This window comes from Dermacentor variabilis, chromosome 4, assembly GCF_050947875.1.
Source record: "Dermacentor variabilis isolate Ectoservices chromosome 4, ASM5094787v1, whole genome shotgun sequence".
Classification (NCBI taxonomy): domain Eukaryota; kingdom Metazoa; phylum Arthropoda; class Arachnida; order Ixodida; family Ixodidae; genus Dermacentor; species Dermacentor variabilis.
In genome coordinates, this window is record NC_134571.1 from 170,598,032 (window position 1) to 170,612,556 (window position 14,525).

Below are 14,525 nucleotides of genomic sequence, written 5' to 3' on the forward strand. Positions count from 1 at the left end.
ACCATCGACCCGCGTGTTTGTCAGCACCTTATCATCACGGCACAGAGCGGCGAAATAACGAAAGTAAGCGCATGTGTACACGTGCGCATATCGCGTTTGTTTCGCCACTCAGTGCCGTTAATAATATGCTGACAAGCACACGGGTCGATGGGAGCGCGATACTGTTAAAAATTGGCCGGGTGCACATGCGAGCAGCATTTAAATAAATACTGTCACTGTTGTGCATGATTCGCATTTGCTTCAAGGTAAGGGTGTCTTTCGGTACATTTGCCATTGAAAGAGATTTTTTTCATTTTCAGAATTCGTTAGTTGTGGGGATCGACCTATATTCCGGTCCGACCTATAGTCCGGTTTTTACAGTAAGTTGCTTCGAAACTGGCATTGGCAGTTCATAGATTGCTTAGTGCGTACCTAACGTTCCTGGCCAACTACGTATTAGCGAGGTTTGACTGTATCATGAACTTCAATATAATAAAGTTCTCGATATAAAGAAGAATTGAACATTTCATAACCTCTTGCCCATAGAACATTATGTATTTAGAACCTCAATATAACAAAGTGTGTTTATATGCAATTTCAATATAACGAAATTTCACTGCCACCGTAAAGGAATGCCGAGACAATAAATGGAAACTTCCGCACATGCAGATGGTCAAATGATTGAATTACAAGCGGCTGCTTGCAAATGCACCTTTCAAATCGTGCACCACGCAACAAGAGCGACTGCTGAAGTGAAGCCGCATCATGGTCTGTATAAAGTCCAAGAGCGATAAGATCCTATTGTGCTCTGCGCACCATGTGCTTTAGGTGCGAGTGAAAGTGGGCGAGGGTGAGACAAGAAAGATGGTGGCTTCACAAGTAACGCCTTCCCGCGCGAGCAAACGGAAAGAGAGGGAGGGGAGCGGGGGTGGAGTGAGGGGTAAGTCTGCGCGTGTTTTGCCATGGACGCACATGATTGAGCGCATACGCAGCTGCGCACCCTGCTTTAAAGGTTATCTGCCGCGTGTGAAAAGAGTGGGAATGCCAAGATGGCGCGGCACCATGTAAGCCATCATTCTGTGTGTTTGGTATTGGAGCTTGCGTAATATGGAGTTTCGGTGACCCATTGGAGCGAGAGGCAGATGAAGTATTCGCTCCTTGCTGCTGGCACTTTTCCTGATAGCGCCGTCCCAGTGCGGATGACGCTATCAGCCGTGAGGGTGGAGTGCTTGTGAAAGTTTGGCTGGCTTCGCTTAATTTGCACCTTTGATGTGAAGATACAGTAGACGGACATGGAATGAAACCGTATCATTCATTGCCAACTCCCAAGTTTATCAAAACGAATTGTTTTCTCATTGAAATTTGCGATTTCTTATTGCCCGATAATTTATAAAATTGTGTGGCCCCTTTTCGTGTAAGAAAAATCGATCAGCGACTGTACCTATTTGCATAAAAGGTCGAATTTCTATACAGCGAAATTTTGATATAACAAAGCAAATTGCTGATTCTACTGACTTCGTTATATTGAGGTTTAACTGTACTAAGGTAAGCTATAGTATACTACCATACCACCGTACTACATTAATTCAATACTAGAAATTTCAAAACACCAAATATTTTGAAACAATGAAATATGTTGTCCCTCTTGTGCATTAGCTGGTCATCAATACAATAAATCTGCAACCAAAAACACTGGCCACCTCCTCGACTTGAGACGCTGAAATATATGATGCATGCCACTACAGTACTATCAAAACTATTAGAGTCCTACACCAGTAGTTAGCTATCCCCCGATTTCGTGACATCCCAGGTTTTACGACGAATTACTGCAGTCCTGGCCAACTCCCCATAGAGAAAAGGCATTAAAAATCTCAGTTATATGACTTGAGATCACGGACCTCTGTCTCATACGACGACCTGCATGTAACTGCGAACCCAACGGTGGATGCATGAAAAGTGTTGCCAGCCTCTGGCAGTTCGTTTGCAGAGCCTTCCCCTCCGTCATGTGGGGGAGTGTTCCCTTTTGCCTGTGCAAAGCTCCGACTCATTTCTGGGCTCCCTCCTAGCCTCCTTTTCCATTCCCTTGCATTTGCTGCCCTCTCATCGGTTTGCTTCCCATCCCCATCTTCATGTCCCTCTACTGTCGCTTGCCTGCGTCCCTTCAATGTCGTCTCATTGTGCTTTCTCTCTCTCAACATCTTTTGTGTTAAATGCCGGCTCATGTTCCTACACATTTTGTTTCAGAGATAGTTTTGCTTTCGCATGACTTGGCATTGACCAACAGTGTTTCTAGCGCTGCGTAAACCTTGTGAAAGTGAACGAGAAGAAAGGAAACCAACGGGGCCAGATTTTTATTAGTCGTATCATAACATGCCAACAAACAATGACACCAAGGAGAGCATAGAGAAAATTATGAGCAGTCCTTAATTGAATTAAATGATAAATAAATGGAAATCAAAGTGCAAGGAAAAATCAACTGGCTGCAGGTAGTATATGAACCCCTGTCTTTGCATTAAGTGTGCGATGCTCTTACCAACTGAGTGTTAGCCAGCGCTGCAGTTGCTTTTCATCCACTTTCATTTCCATTTATTTATCATTAATTTAATTAAGAACTGCAGATAATTTCCCCCGTGCTGTCCTTGGTGTCATTGTTTACTGGTATGTTATGATGTATCTAAAAGTGATCACTTAGGAACACCGCTTAGTGCGTATGGAAAACGCAAAAGCATGTGCGAAGGTTGAACTGATTAGCCTCCAGAAGGCACGTAGGTTGTATCGGATATATGTGCTCACGCACGCAATTTGGCGCTTTCTGTCTACGTGAGCCCATAAAGCTTCTCGGGCGTCTGTCATTGGTTCCGCACGGGAAGTCGTACGGGACTGGACGTGCGAGCAGGCATTGCCTTCTGCCAAAACTGTTGGCTGCCACTCTGGACGGGGACGGCCCCACAGATGCTGCCATGCCGGTGCCTACATTCATGGATGTGCTATGTAGCATCAGCAATGTTCGTCTCTGCAGGCAACGGCGTAAGTTACCTATGTGTGCATGTTTCCGTATTCGAAAGAAAGCACTTGTTGCAGGGTTCTTGCCAACTGACAGATTTTTTAAAAGTCTGTAGATGAGAGAAAAAAAAAGGTTTTAGCATGCAGCGGGTGGTGCGGTTCACACTGCCATGGTGTGCTAAATTCTTAAAAAAAAAAAAAGATGTGAGCGACTGCACTGCATTATTAGTTTCACATTTACTTTTCTGGCGATTTTGGCTTCCGAGCCCTGCAGAGTATTAACGTATAGCTTAAATCGAAGCTCTACGCAATTCTGTCGTGCAATGCTATGTACTATAGCCACAAGTTTTGTTGGTCGGATTACGCAATGCCCAGAATATAAGACATTCTTGTGCAGTCCCAAGAAAGTCGTATAATCGGAGTTCCACTGCATCATAAAAACTTGTGCTATGGCTGCTCGATTCCATCATTACAGCAGCCATGAGGTCTATTCAGGGAATTTAAAATCTCTATGCAACGAAGTTTTCAATATAAAAAATTTTTTCAGCAGCAAGTATGGCTTTGCTCAAGTGAGACTTGACTGCGCATACTTTTCTTAAAGGATATCAATACGCTGGTATGCTTGATCTGGCGAGTGTCTCTGCCAAGTGTGCTACAACCAACTTACAAGACAGCACTGCTATTCATTTTTTTCAATCTGCAACGTATTGTTTAAGCGAGCAGAGGACTTACTGCAGAGGATGACAGCAGTCCAGCAACCAAAGGAGCCAGCACTCCTGTGGTTTGTCCGAATGTTGTAATCATCCCATTAAGCGTAGCTGCATGGAAAAAAGTTGGAGACAAAGTGACAGAGCACTGAAACCACGAGGTGATGGGATCCCGAAAAAATGAAAACCACAGCAGCTATGAATACTTTGTTAAGCGCAAAAAGACAGACACAAGAAAGACGACAGGACAAGGCGCTACTCTCAACTGACATTGTGAGAGTAGTGATTGCACCAACTAGCTCAGTGATTCGCACCAACTAGCCCGCCAACGCATTGTGCACAGCAGCTATATTATGGAAAAAATTCAATTCGACATCTTTTGCCAAGTTCTACATCACTTTTGAAGGTATTGTATTCAAGTAAATACTTTAAAAACAGGTTAATACCTGTGTCACACGGGTACATTTAGAAGGCTTTCCAGTCAACGGCCTTCGAAAGGCCACAACTCTATCGACTCAAAGGAGTTGTCGTGCTGCTACACGGCACTTTTGAAAGGCTGTTGAGTGGTTCAGGCATTTCTCGCAAAATTGTGTGGCACTGCGGATCTTTATTTTCATTTTCATGTCACAAAAAGTTAAACAACATTAAAACCATTTAAAAGTACTATAATTTCTTTTATGTTTTTTATACATTAAAAAAAATTTGTTTATACATTGCCATACATGTATGTTTAGTTTTTAAGTTGTTGAGTAGCGAAACTGCGGCAACGTTTGCGCCGCTCGATGCGGCTTCCGTTTTGGTGTATGTTCGCACATGTCAAGTGGCAAAAATACTTTATTGAATAATTAATAACACTCATATATAGTAATTTTAGAACATTTGGTTTGATTTGTTTTTTCTAACCGTGAGTACGTGCACACTGTGAATGAGAGGGCATGTTCATGCCGTTTCCGCTTCCGTTGCTCAAAGGCCATCGAGATTTCAACAGAGTTGTAGGGTGCTCCGTTGACTTGATAGATGATTGACTCGGTGGCCTTCGAAACCGCCCGTGTAGCAGCTCGAACTTGACCTTTGAGTCAACTGACTATCGTTTGAAAGGCCTTCTAAACGCCCGTGTGACACGGGTATAATAAATTTTCTGAATACTGATTTAAGCGCAAAGTAAAAAAGATACTTTGGGTTGCTCAAACGGACAGGGAACAATACCAAATTGGTTCCATTCAGGCAGCTGTACATACCCAACTTTCTTAAGGCTTGGCGTAAAATTTGCTGAAACACCATGTATGCACCATGCAAGCTTCTCTAGTAAACAAATGCAATGTACCACACTTGCTCGAGTAATTTGTACACCTTTTCTTCCTTATAGTGGGACTTCAAAAAGGGGGTGTGCAAATTGCACAAAAATTTCGCAAGCACGTCCTAAATAGCATATAGCACTAAGGTCATGACATGCAAATTATTGCGTTTACTTGATTCTAACCAAAATGTCTACCGATTCGAACCGAAAAATAGGTTGACCAAAAGTGGCAGCGAGTGACGATAAGCACAAATATACCACGCTTAGTCAGAGTTGCTTCTGAAGGAATGCAACTCTGACAAGTCATTGTTTCCGCCTTCCATGCACACATAGCCTGCTGCGTCAGGTGGGCTGGAATGGGAGTAAGCGCGATCACCCTACTTGCATTCGCCGCCACTTTGCTGGCTCAAACGGCACTACTGTACGGGAACGGGATGTGTCAGCGTCTACAGCTGAAGCCGTGCTTTTTGAATTTGTGGTGGGCAGCAACGCATGTCTTCTTATCCAGCAGCCATTGCACCAGCAAGAATGCGACACGATACACTGATTGCTACAATGTAGGTGATTGTCATGCTTCTGATTTGTCTACACAGCAAAGTGCTGCGCCCTCCTCCAATGTGGAAAATAGTGCTAACTAAAAAAAGAAAAAGCACGTGCAGCTTGTTTCTTGTGTATGACTTTGCTTCGACTTTGCCACGCTTCACCTCAAGCAACCCTTCACAGCTCCACGCGTTCACATGTCACAGCTGTGGCGCCAGCGTGGTGGTAGTGTGCAACGTCGTGGCCGTGCCAATCTCCCCAAGCCTGCCCTACATGTGCGCGCTGACGAACTGCTGTGGCGAGGAAGAGGGAGTACAAAATATGCGAGTAAAAGCCAGTCTTCAAAAGTTAAGGAGATAATTTAGGGGTGCGTGAATTACGCAAGGGTGCGAATTACGTGAATAAATACGGTAGTTAAACGTAATGAGTGCAGCCACATACCAGAGTACATTGGAGCCAAGTCAACCACTGCTGCCGCATTGCCAGCCGTGAAGGCACCCAGTGTGATCTTGCCGATGAACAGCAGGAACAGCACGAGCCATCGGTTCGTTCCGGCCGTGGTAAGACACAGAAGGCACAGCGCGGGGCCAAAGTTGGCTGCAGGAAAACATTTCGCACACGGCATGTGTCAAATCTCCACACATCAATGCATGCCTATAACTCTGGTGTATGTTTCCAATTATGGGAATCAATGCAGAAGTTTTCCATGCCATCTGTGCTCATGCGAGGGTATGTAAGTACAGTGTAACCTCTCTAATACATTTCTCACAGGACTGCGTGAAAAAAAAAACAACATACCTCCCAGGTAATGTCTTACTCAAAGATGCTGTTAAAATTAATGCAAATGTGCTGCTAAATGTTGAAAACAAACGACACCATACACGACCTGGCATCAGAAATAGTTTACAGTCGGGAACTGATAATTCAGACGTGGTGCAGACTGCCCAAAAGGTACAATAAACGAGAGCCTGAGGACAAAGGCAGGCTTGTTGGTGCATCTTGATTGAAGGTGGTTGCGTGCTGGGAAACACGAGGACACCTGTGCGCCCGGTGTGCCTTCCTTCGCCCTTGCATTTCTCTGCGTTCAAACCCCTTGAGGGAGTCCGAAATATCGGAATCAGCAGGAAATGAGCGACTCATTCTACGAGCGGCCGAAAAAGGCGTGTTGTATTCTCGGATGATCACTCTTGGGGACACCTTTCGCGAGATTTTGAACGACTAGCGCCAGATGCATCAGTGTCAACAAATGACGGTATTCTTGGTGAAGCGCCAAGCACGCTTTATCATCACAGTGCCAGGACCACTGTTGCCCATCAATGCATCTATTACTACGAAGTTAAAGTAGCTTCGAAAGTGATCACCCGACAAGATGAACCAAGTTTGTCAATGTGTTTCCACATGCACATATACTTTCCTGCGACCTGGCTAGTCCGTATTTCTACCACTGTCATGTTGTTGCTACGCAAACGCCAAAGTACAGTCAATACACGAACCAAATCTTCGTCCCCTGGCCACACAACAGAAGATGACTGAGCTGCAATGGCTGAACGGTCGTGGATTTCTTTACAGCAGTTACTGTACGGTGCTTCCCTCACTTAATTATCACCCTCATCATTGCAGACATAGACGGTGGAGTTCGCTGCACTTGAAACTGCGTGTAGAAGTCGCTTGAGATCGTGTTACTATACAACGCATAAATTAAGAGTGTTTCAACAGTAAAACCTCCAACTCGAATACGAATATTGAAGGAAAATGATCATTGAATATCGAATCAAATATTTTCGCATATGCAATCAACATGTAATACTAGCTTTCCGCAGTGTCCATTTGGCAAAAATGAAATCAGGTTTATGCAGAAAGACACATGCGTGTAATGCCATTCAAAGCAGCACCTGTGGAGAACTGAGCAGTTTGAAAGTAACAAATTGCTTTTAATTGCGTGGAGCAACATGGCCAACGACAGTAATAAAACAAGGGAACCATTTGTTACAAGGTGCATGCAATGTTCACTGAAAGAAAGAAGTGTTTACTGAAGGACCGCACATTGTTTTACAGAGATTGAAACATTGTGAGACTGGCTAAATAATAAATAGAAACACATTTCTTCCTGTTTTCTGCATTTGCTCTATCAGCATGGAAGTGCCGACTGAGAAGACATGCCGAGTTCAGCATGATGCAGCAACTAAAAGGAAAGTGACCACGCGTGTGGAGATGGATGAAAATTGGGACGCATCATGGGCGTTCGGAGTTCCTGAAACTTGCGTGCAGGATTGGCGCAAACATTAAAGGCATTCTACTTCAGCGGCTGCTGCGAACAGCACGGCCGGGCGGCCCCTATCTTGAAAGCGATCTGCGATGGAGACAGAGCCTAGGCATCTAGGCGCACTGCGCTGTGTTCTCGTTGTTTAGTTCACATTTAAGCGAGAGGCTGCACAAAGGTCAATTCGCTTGCTCCTGCTACTGCACTTTTTCACTCCAGCATTCTGATAAAGAGTTTCGACAGCCATTGAGATAGATGTGTTCATGTTTGCTTGCACGCATGTGACACCATGCTTGCTAATTTAGTTAGTAAGCGAATGTTTAAAAGTTTATACGGTTGATAAAACTACTATTCTTACTTTTCATATAGCTGTCTACAAATATGCTATCGCAATTGATGCTTTGCCTTTTGGGCAAAACTGCAATTTTCTTTATTTATCACAACTTTAGTGCATTGGGAGTAAACCTGTTTTTCCAAATAAGAGAAAGTTATATTTCTGTATGAAAGAATGAGCTGTGTGGTCGTGTACTTTTTTTTCAGGCCTTGGCAAACAGGTGCGCGTTACAATTGAAGGCGGTTTTTTCCTTCTCTTTTTTTGGTCACAGGAAATGGGTGCCCATTACAATCCAGGGCCCGTTAGAATCGAGTAAATACGGTATTTGAAAGAAACAAATGTTCAAAAACTATGAATATAAATTAATTCTCAAATCAAATACAAATCAAACTCGCATGACAAACAGCAATAGTAGCCAATGTAGCCTTGACAACATGTGGCTTTGCTTGGCTTGGCTTGTCCTGCGGTGTGGGGATGGTATTTATTTATTTATTTATTACACATACTTTCAAGGCCAGAAGGGATACAGAAAGGAGTGCAGACAAAACAAAATAACATGTAGACAATTATATAAAGGAAAAAAATGTAAAGTGATAGCATGGTAGACTGCTGTACTGAATGACGATGTACAGTTAAACTAGCTATAACGAACTTAAAATACAACACCATGTATTTAGAACTTCAGTATAACGAAATTTCACTTCCGCCACAAAGGAATGCCGAGACATTAAATGGAGACTTCCGCGGACGCTGGTCATCAAATGATTGAATTACAAGCGTCTGATTGCAAACGCACCTCTCAAATCTCACGCGGCTGCAGCGTGACAAAAACTACCACAAAGAGTGGAGCCATATCATGTTGTCTACAAAGTCCAAGTGTGATAAGATTGTATCGTGCCCTGTGTACTTTAGGTGAGAGTGAAAGTGAGCGAGGGTGAGAGAAGATGGTGGCTTCAGGAGTGCCGCCTTCCCGCGCTACCAAAGGGAAAGAGGGGAAGGTGAGCTCACTCGCAGTAACGCGATCAAGCGTGCACCAGAGGGCCTTGGGGGGGGGGGGGGGGTGCAGGGGCATAAATTGGCGCTTGGCGATTTCTGGTGTCTGGCGCGCGTCTTGGCCGTGGCCTTACATGGCTGTAAGCGCGACTGAGTACGTACACAGCTGCGCACCGGGCTTTAAAGGCAATCTGCTGCGTGTGCGAAGAGCGGGCTTGCCGAGATGGTGTGGCATCATGTTAACTGTCTTCCTGCGTGTTTAGTATTGGAGGTTGTGTAATCTTGAGTTTCGGTGACTTGTTGGAGAGAGAGGCAGACAACGCATTCGCACCCCACTGTGGGTGCTTTTCATGATGGCGCCGTCCCAGTGCGGCCGACACTATCAGCTGCGGGACAAAGTGCACGCGAAAGCGTGGCTGGCTTCGCTTAATTCGTACTGCTGATGTGAGGATAATGCTGATGTGGCACAAAACCGTATCATTTCATCGCCGACTCCCAAATTCATCAAAATAATTTGTTTTCTCATTCAAATTTGCTTTTCTGGATTGCCCAATAATTTGGAAAATGCTGCAGCTGCTTTCCCTGTATGAAAAATTGATCGGCGACTGTACTTAACTGCATAAAGGGTCGAATTTCAATACAACAAATTTTCGATTTAACTTAACAAAATTGCCGATTTTACCTATTTCGTTACATCAAGACTTAAATGTATCTGCAATGTGAATGATGGAAGCACTAAGGTGGTTCCAGTCGACACTTGTGCGGGGCAAAAAGAATCGTGGCACTTGTTTGTTTGACAGGACGGAACGGCAACTTTAGGTTGACTCACCCGCCGTGATATGGTGCTAGTATCATGAAAAGCACCGGCAGCGGGGAGTGAATACTTCACCTGCCTCTTGATTCAATGTGTCTCTGAACCTTGAGATTATGCGACCTGTAGTACTAAGTACCACACATGATATCGCACCATCTTGGCACACCAACTCTTTGCATATCCAGCACATTACCTCTAAAATTGGACACATGGACTGTGTATGCAATTCAGCAGTACTGACAGCCATGCCAAGCCACAGTTGCACTAGAAACCGAGATGGGGGACCACCTGCCTTCCTGCCTCACCCTCGCACATGCTTGATTGCATTTATTTGAGCTCACTTCGTGGGAAGACGGCACTTATCAAGCCACAATTCTTCTTGGCTCACCTTCGCACGTGCCCATAGCTTACAGTGGGCAGAGAGCGATGGGATCTTATAGCACTTGGACTTAATACGGAACATGACACTGTTCGCTTGGACTGCATGACACGTGATTAGAGAGGCGCGTTCCCAAGCAGCCACTTGCAATTCAACCCAACCACTTGGCCATCTAAGGCCACAGAAATTTCATTTATTGTCTGGCTATTCTTTTGCGGTGGTAGAGAAATATCGTTATGTTGAAATTACGCAGAAACACACTTCGTTATATTGAGGTTCTAAATACACGGTGTTTCATGGACAATAAGTTGTAAAAAGTTGAACAGTTAATTATATAGAACATTTCTTTAAACTGAACTTCGTCATATTGATGTATAACTGCAGATGACGAACCTGACATTGTTCTTGTAATTATACGCCAAAGTCATGCCTTTCTGAGAATGTTGTGGGAGTGCCCATGAATCAATGGGGATTCTAATCCATCAGTGCCTATGAGCCCTTTGCTGGGACCAGGCCTATACGATGTTATGCCTGAGAAAATGTACGAACGAGGAATGTATCAGCATTGCTGCACTATATAGCTGCACAAATATGGCGTGTTTTTAAACCACGAGCATTTCTCCATTTCACCCCAATTATAATATGGCTGGAATTGAACCCGCAACCTCGTACTCAGCAGTGGTACACCATAGCCTACTTTTGAAACATGTATTGCAGTGAAGTATGTCCACTGTGCAGCATGGCGTACCAAGAGCGGAAAGAGGGCACTGTGTAATGCAGCAAAGCTGACTGTAAGTAATAACTTAGGTAGACAGGTGCACAATGCGCAGCATTTCCGATAGGAACCAAGCTAGGCAAAGGGTGGCCATGGGCCAGATGTAGGAATCGGAAGATGGAAATAATAATAGAATCAAATAGATATGTAGTTGGTCTCAATAGCTAATTAAGCTCCTGCTAAGTGAATCACAACTTTGGTACCTGGGCGAGCTCAAGAGCAGCTACACTCGTGGATAACTTTCTGTGACAATGAAGGGAAAGCTACGGAAGCAAAGGGCGCACAATTAAGAGGGCTCTTGAAAAAAAGTACATTGTTATCCATATTAGCCTAGGCTCAGGAAAAGAAAATGTGAGCATCTTATTACAACCGAAAAGTAAAACAAAATACATTACTGAGTGATAACTTCAACTTATTTTTCCATGGTTCTGTCTCTCATTTTGGGCCCATGTGAAACCGTGACACATAAAAGCTACAGTGATTCTCTATCTCTAACAAGGGATCAAAAAGTGCTGTCAAATGCTGCCGGAGTACTTAGGGCAGTAACAAATCTGCAGAAGCTCCATGTCCTGGTAGCTTCCCCTTCACTGCCTCTAAACAGGGGTTCCCAAGCTCGGTTCTGTGAAACCCAGTAGTTCCACAAACAGCCTCTTAGGGCGCTGCAAGAAACTGGAACGAATTCAACTTTGTCTTATTTCTTCCCATTTACATCCACAATTTATTCATCTAGAAGAACAAATTTGCATTGCATTTTGGATTTAACGAAGCCATCAGATGCCACATCCACACATCGGTAGCCTGCGAGCAGCAAGAGACCAATGTGGCAGCGGTGCGCAAGATTAATCATTGTGTGGCTTGCGGGCCCCACGGTGACCACCCTGAGCGTCCTTTAATTTGTGCTTGTGAGAGCATCTTGTAAGGCGTGAGCAGGAGTCAACTCATACGAGAAGGGAATAGGTTTGGGCATGTTGGTAATTCATCGCTACGCAGAATACACAGCACAGTAAGAACAAAGGGCAGGTTCAGACAGGACAAGCGCTGACTTTCAACTAAGGCTTTCTTGCAGAGCCTGAGCACATATTCCTTGCTGAGCATACCGTAAAATTCCGAGCAAGCGCCCCTACCCATGCCTCCACATTAGAGTAATTCACTCGAAAGTGAATCTGTTCACCGATTCATGCATTTTCACCAGACCACTTGGCTACAGTTTCTTTTTGGCATTTTTTAACGAAATTGGATATTAAATTATATAACATGACAGAATTTAGTGAGAAAGAAAGTTATTGTTTGGCCACACTTCTGCCGAGGTGACAGTTCACCATAGTCAGGTATCTGTATAGCCATAGCCTTCGTCAGCCGCCGTTTTGGTCAAATGTGCAAAGTGTCACACGCGAATTAAGCGCGAGACACAAGGTGTGATTTTTCGTGTGAGCCCTCATATGATGCGTCTGAGTCCGACTTGACGCTTACAATGATTCGGGACACAGGGTGCAAATGAGCAAGCGGCGCATAGCTGCAACCAGAACCAGCACCACTGCATGAACGCTTGGAATGACTTTGAAAAAAAAAATTTTAAAATTAAAACGAACGTGTTTGCACACCTCTCTCGTAAACAAGACGCCAGCATAAAGACGACTATGCGAGCAGTGTAGGTGTGTTTCCGCAAAACCACGTCCGCAGTGTTGGCTTCGATGACGGCCGCCAATGACTATGAGCCAGCAGGCCTAGCTCGCTGGGCCATTGAATCGGGAGACCGGTGGTGCTTGGGACACAACCGCATGCAGCTCGTTATGAGGCGCCTATGTTTGTCAGCACAACGTGTACACAATTACGTTGCACTTAAATTGCAATACACTTAATTTCACCGATGCTGACAGAAGCTAACGTGCAAGCCAGGCGCACTTGCGATTGCTGGGAGATGGTGTAGGCCTAGATTACTGGCTGCCAGAGTCGGGGCCGACAGCCTTTGAATTTTGGTCTGCAATTGACTAAAGGCCCCCCCGCAAAATTTCTTGGATTATATTTCACCATAGGGGGAGGGGGTGGGGGGAGGGCCCTTGCTCGGAATGCTACGGTATATTCCTTGCCACATTTTTTATGTCTTTAAGAGGCCCCTCACCATGCCACATAGCAAATTTTGGTTATACATTGGAAGTTGTAACGTGCTCTCTTAGGAGTGTTCTACTGCAACAGTTTTCAAATTGGTTCATTAATAGAAGAGACAGAAATATTTGAAGTGGCGCAAACCCATGATTTGAGGAGGCAAGCGTCACCACCAACATAGACAGTCTTTCCACTTGCCTCGTCTAGCCTCCACAAGCGAAGTTTCTTCCCTGTGTTCCCCCATACTGGAGCCAGAGGGCCGCAGAACAAATACGTCACAGATCCCGCCTTTTTTCTTTTAAAGCGAAGCTTTAATTCCTTGCCTCATCCTTCAACTTTCCCATTGCTGCTGCTGTTTGGCACAACACGTCGGAGGGTAGTTCAGAGCGTGTGCGCACATGACAGGAGCGAGTCAGAAAGGAAAGGCCATGCGAGAAACTCGTCTGGAACCCACGGTGCCGAATGTGCACACTGCCTTCTGGAACTCCCAGGGCATTGCCACATTAGCCTCTTGACAGCTGTTATTATCGGTGACCCCTCCTCAAAAGCATTGCAGAAACTGCAGTGCTTCCCTTTCAACCAACATGTGAGTCCAAAGGGGAGGTAGACAGAACTGTAGAGAGGAGGGAGAACAAGAGGCAGTTCCCATACAAGGAGGGGGGGGGAGGCGACGTGAGAAGGCAAAGAAATCATACTACTATACGACAGCGGTTACGGGAAAACTGGATAAACTCAAGTTCAAGGTACGGTACAATATGTCTCTGCTATTTCTGAAAAATAAACACCATGCAAATATGTCAAGTGGACAAATTATGCGGGGCGTGCAGAAGCATAGCCTCATTAATTTAAGAGCACCACAGGGTCCAGGCGACACTATGGAAGTGGTTGACCGTCAAATCAACACTTCTGTGCCCGCTGCAGTAGCTTTGCGGCTATGGCATTGCTAGAGGTTACAGATTTGATCCCAAACGCGGCAGACGCATTTCGATGGGGGCGAAATGGAAAACGCACGTGCACTTAAATTTTGGGACACGTTAAAGAGAATCACGGTGTCAAAATTAATCCGGCATCTGCCACTATGGCATGCCTCATAATCTGATCGTGGTTTTGGCACGTACAGCACCATAATCCAATTCAAGTTTAATACTTCTGCCGTGATGTGATGTGCCATGTGAGGCAATGACAATGCTCAACCTTCTCAGAGGTGATGAAATATGGCGCACAACAACGCCTCAAGCAAACACCTCTCTCTGTGTGTTCTGTGGACTATGCAGACAAACAGCAGAGGTAGCGTTTAACATCAACTCACCACTCTCGTGTTAGACTAAACAAAGAAGAAAT

The 14,525-nt window shown here is 44.8% G+C and overlaps 1 protein-coding gene across 4 annotated transcripts in view; it reads right to left on the minus strand.

Moving 5' to 3' along the window:
* LOC142579942 (sodium-dependent phosphate transport protein 3-like) overlaps positions 1 to 14,525 on the minus strand; it is an 87,738-nt gene that overhangs the window by 16,448 nt on the left and 56,765 nt on the right. For all 4 annotated transcript variants that reach the window (XM_075690624.1, XM_075690622.1, XM_075690623.1 and 1 more), the window contains 2 exons: positions 5,968 to 6,123; positions 3,715 to 3,800 (listed from right to left, as the gene is read on the minus strand). In XM_075690624.1, the coding sequence (XP_075546739.1) occupies positions 3,715 to 3,800; positions 5,968 to 6,123 (242 nt within the window). The remainder of the gene's footprint in view (positions 1 to 3,714; positions 3,801 to 5,967; positions 6,124 to 14,525) is intronic.